General features: G+C 43.8%; 1 protein-coding gene across 1 annotated transcript; it reads right to left on the bottom strand.

Moving 5' to 3' along the window:
• Positions 1 to 342: 342 nt before the first annotated feature.
• BRI3BP (BRI3 binding protein) lies at positions 343 to 6,699 on the bottom strand. The gene is made up of 3 exons (XM_054392493.1): positions 6,508 to 6,699; positions 5,510 to 5,612; positions 343 to 4,867 (listed from the first exon to the last, which is right to left on the bottom strand). The coding sequence occupies exons 1-3, from the start codon at positions 6,697 to 6,699 to the stop codon at positions 4,449 to 4,451; spliced, it is 714 nt and encodes a 237-aa protein (XP_054248468.1). The 3' UTR covers positions 343 to 4,448.
• Positions 6,700 to 9,899: the final 3,200 nt, after the last annotated feature.

The following is a 9,899-nucleotide window of genomic DNA, read 5'->3' as shown; positions in this document are numbered from 1 at the left end:
GTGCGAAGAACCCAGGCAGGCCACACGTGCGGCTACCGGCGGCCGCCACTTCCGGGGGCGCGCGGGCTGGCGGGAAGGGGCGGTGTGCGGCTCGTGCGCAGGCCTGGGATGGAGGTTCCCTCCTCGGGGGTGGAGCTGTGCGGGAGCGCGCTGACGTTGAGCGCGAGCGCGGGCACCGCCGGCTTGTCCCAGGGCCTGCCCGAACCGAGCGCCGCCAGCCGTGCTCCCGGCCTCCCCGAGCGGAGCCGCCCGGCTGTTTCACAACAGCAGTCCGGGCTGCAGCCCTCCCCTCCCGGGAGACGTCCAGCAAAGCAAAGTCTTGAATGCAATTCATTTCTCAGTGCAAAGTTTCAGTAAACATTTATTTTAAGCTTTGTCACAATACCATAGTTGATTTGTGAAATTGGTCTACAAATATTTAACTACATAGTACAGTGATTGGGTGGTCAGATAAGTCATAAATAAAGGCATGTATAGCTCTGTAAAAAATAAGTCTTGATACATTTGTAACTACTTAACAGTATTATCAGTAGAATCTATGATTCCCCTATGGATCATATGGCAAAAGTTACATACATTTTCTCTTCAGATCAAATTATTTTCTAGATAAACACAAGTGTACAAACTTAAACACTATAATCCTGGAATCTGATGTACAAAACAGGAGGTGAAGTCACTAACATCAGTGCTGATAACAAGTGCTACTACAGCAAAGAAAGGAAAAGATCAGTTTTTAAATGTGCTGTCATCACAAGTCGATGGAATTATCCAAAAGTTTAAAATACATGCGGGTACAACAAAACCTCTTATTTTCCAACCCAGACAAAGAGAACTTATGGTCATTTACGTCATTAGCTGCCAAATACAGATCAGTACGTGAGGCAAATCACACTTAGAAACTTCTACACCATCGAAGAGCTAAGACTGATACTGGTCTATTTTCCATACTAACGAGCAAACAAGTCTCTAAAAGCAGATCACAATTTGCAGGACGCACTATTAAGTACAGCACTGAATTACACCAGGTTGTATACGTTGTACTCTGACACCCAAAACCACTGTTAAAAGCGTTTACATTCCAAATACAACAGATCAGTTATCTAGAGGTGAGGTGTGGGCTCCCAAAGACACTGCTGCCCAAGTTAGCTTTGCAAAAATGTGTATGTATGCGAAAATACAACAGGAGTTTGAAATGGTAGGTCTTGGAAGTACAAAGTATAAAACCCTTCGGAACTCACTGGAGTTTCTGACACTGGACAGTCTGAGGACCATCTTAAAAACTGTTACACCAGCTGCTCTCACAGGGTGTTCTGTCAAGGACAGTAAATCAGATCTGTTCTGGAGGAGCGGCCCTTACAGGCAAGGATGCATGGAAGCTCATGCCAGCTTGGACACCACGGGAAGCAGGATGTTAAAGGTGCCACCCATCTTTCAGCAGTCAGGGCAAAATGCTGAGAGCTGTGGGAGACAAGTTTTATTCTCATTTATGCCACCAACTGGGGCAAGCTTGTCAAATTCTATGTCTTGGTTTATCAGTTGGCAACACAGTGACACCTGCACACCTCTGCAAACTCGTATGAGATAGTTCTACAATGCAATACCAGAGTGGCGCAACGAACGTGCTGAAAAGAGAGCACAAGCCTCATTGGATCAGCAAGATGGCTTGGTATGGAAAATACTGGGAAAAGGTATTTACAGAAGCTAAAGAAGATGAAATACAATACCACAGTCATGTCCCAAAAGCGCTTTCACTACAGTGCATGTTTAAAAATACAGGCATTTTTAAAGTGTGTGTGTGTGTGTGTGCGCGTGTGTATATATATATATATAAGATTAGATTGTGCTTTAAAAAAAAAATCTTCACTTCTGAATTTGACTTAACATGAAAACTGAGCGCTGGGAAAAATACTGATTAAAAATATCCAATTTCATATATATAAGCTTTTCACATAACATTTTGCTATACATGGGATGCCAGTAAATACAAAAATACATTTTCTCAAGCAGCAAGGTGGTCAAAATTAAAGAGTATTAATATAGGAGGGCTGATTTTACGAAACTAAGGTAAATTATTAGAGCGAGACAGGAAGAAACTATAATCCAAATTAACTTTTATATAGTATTGTAAAAGAAACCTTTCTCATAGACAACTCTTCATATAGAAACAACTCCATATTTTTAACTTCAACATTAAATACGGATTACACAAAATACAATCTATGCAAACCCGACCCGTGCTCATCGTCCCACAGAAGCTGATGGAGACGCTTACACAAGTGAGGTTTGCAGACTTTGGTCCTCAGGCCTCAAATTCAGCAAACATATGAAGACCTGACAAGCTTTGCTAACCAATTCCTCGTCTCCAGGTTGATGGTTTATCCCAGTCCTCTGTGCACAACCATAGGGAAAACCGTTTACAGGGAAGACTCTGTAATACTATGGAAAATGAGCTGTAAAAAGGAGTATACTGTCATTTACATTTCCAGCTCCATGAAGCAGGCTCTCTGTTGCCACAGTACTTTCCTGTTCAAGGGAAAGATTGCAAGTTATGGAAAGCAGTTACTTTGTAACTCTAAATGTACATTTCTCGAGGAAACAGGGTGCAGGTGAATTTACAGGTGAGACAGAAAACTAAAGCGGGTTACAACAGTGCCAAGTGCATATGAACTTCAACCGTGTTGAACTGAAGTGATCACAGTTAGGATAAAGGCCATTAACATGGATTTAAAAATAATCCGTCATGTAAATGTTACAGACAGCCCAAAAGGGGCCAGGCAAGTAACAGACACTTTAAGAAGAGTATTAAACTTCAGCATAAAGAGGAAAAATAAATTCACCCCACAGTTACATTCAGTTAGGCGTCACATCCAACAGAAGCCCTACCCAACAAAACAAGAAGCCAAGCTGCGCTCAGCCACTCCAGGCCAGTCCCACTGGAGCCAGCACTGGCAGGCAAAGCACAGCACACACAGCACCTACACTTCTTTCCCTGCCTTCTCAGCCAGTCCCTATCATAGGCCCAATTTTGGTGCATTTTTTACTGTACTTGTTTATTTTGATATTATGGACTATGTAGTTATTCAGCTGTGGTCCATTTCACCTCTCAACAGTATTCATGGTGTGCTCATTGCTATGGTTCAGATACTTCTCCTCCTGCCCCCTGTTCATAGCCTTAATGCTCCAAGTTACAAAGTTAAGCCTCTTGGACTTCCTTCCCTGAGCTTACCTCTGTTTCAATGCATTTCAGCACACTGTACAAAGCCAGTGGTACTCTACCCAGCTAGTTAATTCTCAAGGTTACAAATACACAGAATCCTTTAAATTAAAATTGCTTCAAAGTTCCTGTATTACTTTGAAACACAAATGTTTAATCCACCCTTCTCATAAGGTGACTCCCCCAAACCCAACATGGCAAGAACAGACTTCAAGCAAAAAGCTCCTATAAAACTATTACAACTTTAGAAAAAAATCCAGATCTTCCTGAAGAGAATTTATTGCCGCTTATTGGTCCTGAGAAAGCTTTAAACAACAATACATCTGCAAATGTTTTCACTGCTGCCTTTTTTGAGAAGGTACATGGGTCCTGAGATCAGAAATCATGTTTTATTCTATGCAGTTACGCTTGGAAAATGCTTCACTGTGAGGAATGAATACAAGTTTCAATTTGCCACGCTACAATCTCTTCTGTGTCAACTCATTAAATCAGATTTCCTTTCAGACACCAAATTAGAGCTCTCAGGATGAAATGCAATGAAATGACGCCACTCGTGCACTTCTCAATTTCTCACACTGGACTGGCTTTTAAGGACTTCAAATGCATGAAATCTTCCATCTCCCTTATTCCCCACCTCCTGTTAAAAGCCATGGTGTGAATTTTTTGGCCTGGATACCAGAAAATTCCTCATCTGATACTCTATGAAAGGCAACTTCAAGGCAATGATATAAGCAAACATTAGAACAAAAACATTCACCACTTCAGAAATAAAAAAAAAAAAAAAGTGGACCCACAGCAGTTACTTCTCCATGGAAGCGTTTGGTAGCTTGAGATTTTTTTTTTCCTTTTTAAGTGTCAAATTTGCATATGTTTAGCTCAGTTTCAATAGTTGAAAGACTACTCAATTTGCTTTTATAAAAACTTTAGAAAAGATGTTTTTAAATGCTTGTAAAAGTAAGCGTTTATCTACTGAGAAAATTCTAGTACTGGATAAAACTCTCTGAATATACAGCTGATTCTTTAAATGTTTGTTGGTTTTTTGTTTGTTTCTTTCTTTCCTACAAGTATAATGGCTGAGTGTATAATCTAGATAAATTAGTCTTACACATGATGAAAAGTTATAACTCTCCACACTTTTTACCATGTGATGTTTTGTTGCTTTGTAACTTTCAATGAGACAGTGCTTAGGAACTTATTTTCTAGAGCTGGTGTACAGTGGTCTGTAGGAGCTGGTTCATTGGTCACTGCCCCTGTCCAGGTTTTCAATCACCCTGGAAAGACGTATGTTCAGAAGTCTGATCTGACTGTCGAGGTGGTCCATCTTCTCCTCGAGGCTGCTGTTGCTGTTTCTTCTCCAGTAAAATCCAACTGGCCCTGTCATAAAGTAGACTGCTACAACAAAGCAGAGAGGCAGGACTGCGTGTTCCGGGTCACCTTCGTACTTCTGGAGGATGTATACACATGAGAGAGTGAAAAGGGCAACCCTCGCGATCCAGAAAAAGCGGCCAAACAGCATGTGCAGGAGATAGAAGAAGAATCCAAGGAAGAGAGATAAAAACCAATAGGCAAGTAAAATGGCACCAATCAGCAGAAGAGCACGGGTTGGGTTGTTGGCAATTGCAGCTGGGCTGAAATAATGAGTCAAGTTGGAGGCTGAAAAACAAAGGAAAATTTACAGAATATTAATGCCCAAGTGGCAAGGGAAAAAACGCAAACAGAGCTTTAGAGGGTCATGCAGCAGGGTCACAGCTCTGCTTTGTGAAGTCATAGGTAAAGCTCGTTCATCCTTTTCTGGATGGACCTTTTTTGCAGATAGTTGGCTCAGCTCCAATGATCCAGCTGAACTAATTACGTTAGAGGTGCTGAAGGTTCTTCAAAGATAAATTACCACAGGGCCTAAGGTAGAAGTTCATACAGAGACTGAAGATGGTGCTCTGTAAAAGTTATGTTCTCAAGGCTCTTAATTGCACCTTTCCTTCTTCTAGTCCTCTTTTACTTCTCTGCACTGTGTCTGGCTGTGTATATCCATTTAATAATGACACCAATACCTGCCGTAACTTGTAAAGCATTCTATAGACACCCTGTACATACCCACACAGAAATGGAATGTCTGATTTTAGTTCTTCTCATTTGAAGATACTTACAGAAAAATCAGTCATGCAATGCAGATAGAGATACCACTGATGGATGTGCAATGCAGTGTGAATACAATGTAATTATTTTCCCACTCGGCCTATGCTTGTAAATATTGATACAGGCTGATATAGTTCAAGATTTAACATGTATCACACTTACCGTCAATTCCAAGAACATCTAACAAATCGGTCCATATTCTCCAGAATGTGTCCATTAATACATCCACCCCATTCACAAACCTCTCTGTCAACCTTGAAAAAAACTGAGAAACAAAACTGAAAATTAATGAAAAAAAAAAAACCCTCAATTCGTTCAACACACTTTATATTCAACAAGAATGGTGGGCTACTTTGAAGTCCCCAAGGAAAAAAAAAAGTAACTGTAAATTGGTTTTAACTCTGTGAGTTATGAATTTGCTTATTAGAATTGCCCTTAGTCCAGGTATTTTGGCATATATATGTACATCGGTAGTATTTTAAAATGTGCTTTATTAGCTTTATCTTTGTTCTGAAGTTTGAAGAAAACGTTTACTACTAGCAATGAACACTGGTAAAGCAAACCAGATATTTAGTTTTATCGAGCAACTGAGGGGTGTCTCCAGCATCACACCCAAATATCTCAAATGCATTTACAGGTCCATCTGACAGTATTATTTCTGCCTACTGGCTGAAGAAAGAAGGAACAGAAGAATGTTCAGGTCCCTCTGCTCGCATGACTGATCTGCAAGTTCCTGTGTGGCCCTGCAAACACAGGATGCTCTGCTGATGCAGATGGACCTTACTTCAGTTGGAGGGCTCCCCATCGACACCGGTTTGCCCTAGCCGCCTTCCCTACCTAAAATATTCTGTATTTAGATATTCATTTTATTGATATTGTTTGCAGCTTGCTCGTGTCAAGCCTCACCTCCTGCAACGCTCCAACCGTTCTCCCCGCCTCACCCACAGCCGGGCTCGCCCAGCAGACGAGGCCGCCGGCAGTTCCAGCACCGAGGACCGGGCCGGAGAATCGGTAAGTGGACGTAGAGCGGCCAGCTGCAGGGCTGTGCCTCACAATGCCGCCCGGTCACCTCCAGGGGCTACGGCGCGGAGAAAGGGCGCGAAGGGAAAGGAAGCGAATGGGTTATGGGGAGGGGAGGTGGGAAGCGGCCGGCGCCTCACCTTCTGCAGGGCCCGCACGTTGTCCTCGCCGAAGATGCTGCTGATGCCCTGGTAGAGGCCGCTGGCGGCGCGGCGGAGGCTGTTTTGCTTCTCGGCGCCGCGGCTCCGCGCCGCCCGAGCGCCGGGTCCCGCCATGCCGGCCAGCAGCAGGGCGAGGAGCAACAGCAGCGCCGGCAGCCGCCCCGCCGCCATGGCCGCCCGCGCCAGGCAGCGCCACGCTTGTGGCGCCGTCTAGAGGCCGCGTCGCGAAATCCTTCAACGTTCGGGGGCGGGCCGAGGCGGGGCATTCGCAAAGGGGCCGGACCCCACCTTCCCCCCCCCTCCCTCCTTAAAGCGATGGGGTGGTTAGGATCACAACATAGGGAGTGAGGGTGGACTGGGCCAGCTGAAAGTCTTCCTGAGCAGCTTCTCCCCAGCCAAAATGGACTGTTCAAGGTGTATTGCTGTGTCCGGCGTCCGAGCATGCTGCCCTGGTGTTCAGCTTGTCCCATTCTGTGACCTGTCCCAATGTTTAACCTCTTCCAGTACTCGACCTGTCACAGATTCATCCTGATCCAGATTCAATTTTGTATTTAATAATCTTCCTGGAAAGGTTTCTTCCCTACTATCTAATCAGGATTTCCCATCTCCCAGTGGAAGGTCATAGCTCTCCTGCTGTCAGCAAAGACCTTCAGGAAGGTTTGGCTCCATTTTCCCTATATTCTCCACTTAGGTTTGTGTAACAGAGAAAAAGTCTTGCATTTGCCCTCTCCAAGCCCTCCCAGACTCCTTGCATTCCAGCTCCTTGTCTCTCTCAGCAGCCTTGTCTGGACTCACTCCAGTGTCAATATCCATCTGGCAGTGTGGACCCCAAATCTGGGCACACTGCTCCAGACATGGTCTCAGAAGTGCCAAACTGAGGGGAAGGATCCTGTCCCTCAACCCGGTCTTATTAATGCAGGCCAGGATGCTGTTTGGCTTCTCTGCTGCAAGGGTGCATTGCCAACTCATGATTAACTTTCTTGGCCACCAGATCCTCTCCTGCAGAGCTTTTAAATGATTTAGCTGTTTGGGCTTTCAAGACTCATCACAATCTTTACAGAGAATATAGCGAGCTGCCTTTCCCATGTGGGTATCCCTCTCTAAGGAGATTCCCAGGAGCAATCTGCAAATGGCAAAGGGAGTATAGAAGTCTAACATTAAAAAATGACATCTACCTTTTCAGTGCACTGTCAACTTCAGGTTGAGGGATTCTGAAGGACTCTTCTGTCCTTTACCCTTGAGAAACTCTGACTCAGATGAATATGCTGAAATTCAGCTCACTTTATGGTGTGACTCCCTCTCCTGACAGGTTTTATGTTGACCTCTCCTGAGTAACCAGGTCAACAGGACACCACTTGGGAAGTATAAATAAGACATGTCCTGGTTTTGCTGGGACAGAATCCTTGGCCAGCCATGGGATGCAGGCCATTAGCAATTTGGAGTCAGCCAGGGCAGCTACAGGTTGTTGGCTACAGGTGTATCTCAGACCATGAATGTACAGTACAGGGAATTTTGCTGAGGATGGGCCTGTTGCTCCTCTTGACCCTGCTACTCTTCTTTTTTTTTGCTCCAAATGGCTGCGTTCCCTTTTATTGTGACCACCATACATTTCCTAGGCTGATGTTGTATAATACATATTTGCATTGGTATTAGTTTAGCTGTCTCATTAAATCAGTTTTCATTTTAACCCACAGGTCTTATCTTTTCCCAGTTCTCCCTCTCTGCTGGAGAGGGATCATGTGGTGATGCAGCTGCTGTAGCTGAACCCCAGAGATAGGCTACGTGCAGACAAGACAATGTTATCAGCTCCTGCTGGGCAGTGAAACCCAACCAGTTTGTTAGCAAAGTGAAGTAAAAATCCCTGGGAGATTTTATTGCTTTCAGAGCACGTTCCGATTCATCATTAGTTGACAGGAGCCTGAGTTAGACAAGGTAGGGACACAGCAATGGCAATATAAAACCAGACCCACAGGTTTGTAGTATAGTGATGACGTGAGCTGGGGTAGAAAATGTTTGCTAAATTGCTCAACAGTAACTTTAAGGCATGGGGAATCCTGACACCCTCCCCAGAGCTTCTCGTGCTTGGGAAGGTGTGGGCAGCCTATGTCCATGTCTGTGCACTGTTCAGGAATTCTGCTCTGAAAATTACAGGGCAGAGCTCTGCTTTTACCTGCCCCTTCCTGGAGAGTTCCCACAGAGTCAGGGGTACAGCTCACAACTCACCCAGACACTGGAATAACCCAAAGTATCTCCTGATTTTATACCCTGTGTCCTTGATATTTAAAGCTCATGGCTTGGCCAAAGCCTGGTTGCTGATGAGTTGAGTAGACATCTAGAATGTAGACATCTTGGTTATGGCCTTTTTCCCTGTTTTAATCTGGCCAAACCACTTATCTTCCCATTTAGCAGAATAGCCTAGACCTTTTAGCATTTATTTATATTTGGCCCTGAAAGGGCTGGGCCCAGATCCAAGAAGGTACTTAGGATCTCACTTGATTTCAGTAGCAGATAGATTCTTTATATATTTATAAATGGTGTTTTCATTCTCTTTTTAAGATGATGCTGAAATTGCCAATATGTTAATACCTGTGTATATCCTGAAGTCCATTTAATGCTTTTCCAAAATGGAAGAGTAGCTGATGACAGCTGCGACAGATATTTCTGAGGTTCTAACAGAGTTTCTGGTTATCTGCCCTCCGTGCTGTGTCGTACCTAGATTCCCAGCACTCAAGAGTGTCAGCTTCTGGGGCACTTCTTGCATTGATACAACCTTGCAGTAAAAAACAAAACAGTAATGTAATTAGCTCCTGTGAGTGGTTTCCTTCTGTGTCATTCATAATTTCTCAATTTGCTTCCAGTTGGCATAGCCCTATCTGGGTCCACTCGAGGTGTTTCTGGTCTGATGTGTCTTGTTTCTGTGAATTTGGGGATGTTTCCTTTTTCTCTAAGTGAGTTTCCATCATGGCATCCCCTCAAAATCACTTCTTCAAAGTGCTTGTTGTTTCTTTCCACACATTCTTAACAGAGGTGCAGAGGCCTCTTTTAGTGGCTACCTTTAAAAGTCTGTGCTCAGGTTTGTCCCCTCTATGAGGTCAGGATAATTTGGGAATCTTCCCTGATACTTAATTGATTTCCTAACCTGTCTCAATGAGTTTATTTCAGGTACATGAATCTCTCCAAATCCACAGCTCTTATGAAATTATACAGGATTTCACACTTGTTTAAACAGATGAAATTGCATCAGCTCAAAGAATACAGTGCATTATGGCATGAAATATTGATCTCAGCCACAATGAACTTTTTAATTGGAATAACTCTGAGTTTTCTAGAATGATCCTCTGATGAAGGTCTTATTGTACAAAAGAAGCAGA

The sequence above is a fragment of the Indicator indicator genome, chromosome 26 (genome assembly GCF_027791375.1).
Source record: "Indicator indicator isolate 239-I01 chromosome 26, UM_Iind_1.1, whole genome shotgun sequence".
NCBI lineage: Eukaryota > Metazoa > Chordata > Aves > Piciformes > Indicatoridae > Indicator > Indicator indicator.
This window is presented reverse-complemented; position numbering and strand designations above follow the sequence as displayed.

Coding starts and splice junctions, on each gene's coding strand:
- BRI3BP (XM_054392493.1), bottom strand. CDS start 6,699: ATGGCGGCGGGGCGGCTGCCGGCGCTGCTGTTGCTCCTCGCCCTGCTG. Junction 5,613..6,507: donor ACGTGCGGGCCCTGCAGAAG/GTGAGGCGCCGG, acceptor TTTGTTTCTCAG/TTTTTTTCAAGGTTGACAGA. Junction 4,868..5,509: donor AGATGTTCTTGGAATTGACG/GTAAGTGTGATA, acceptor TTTGTTTTTCAG/CCTCCAACTTGACTCATTAT.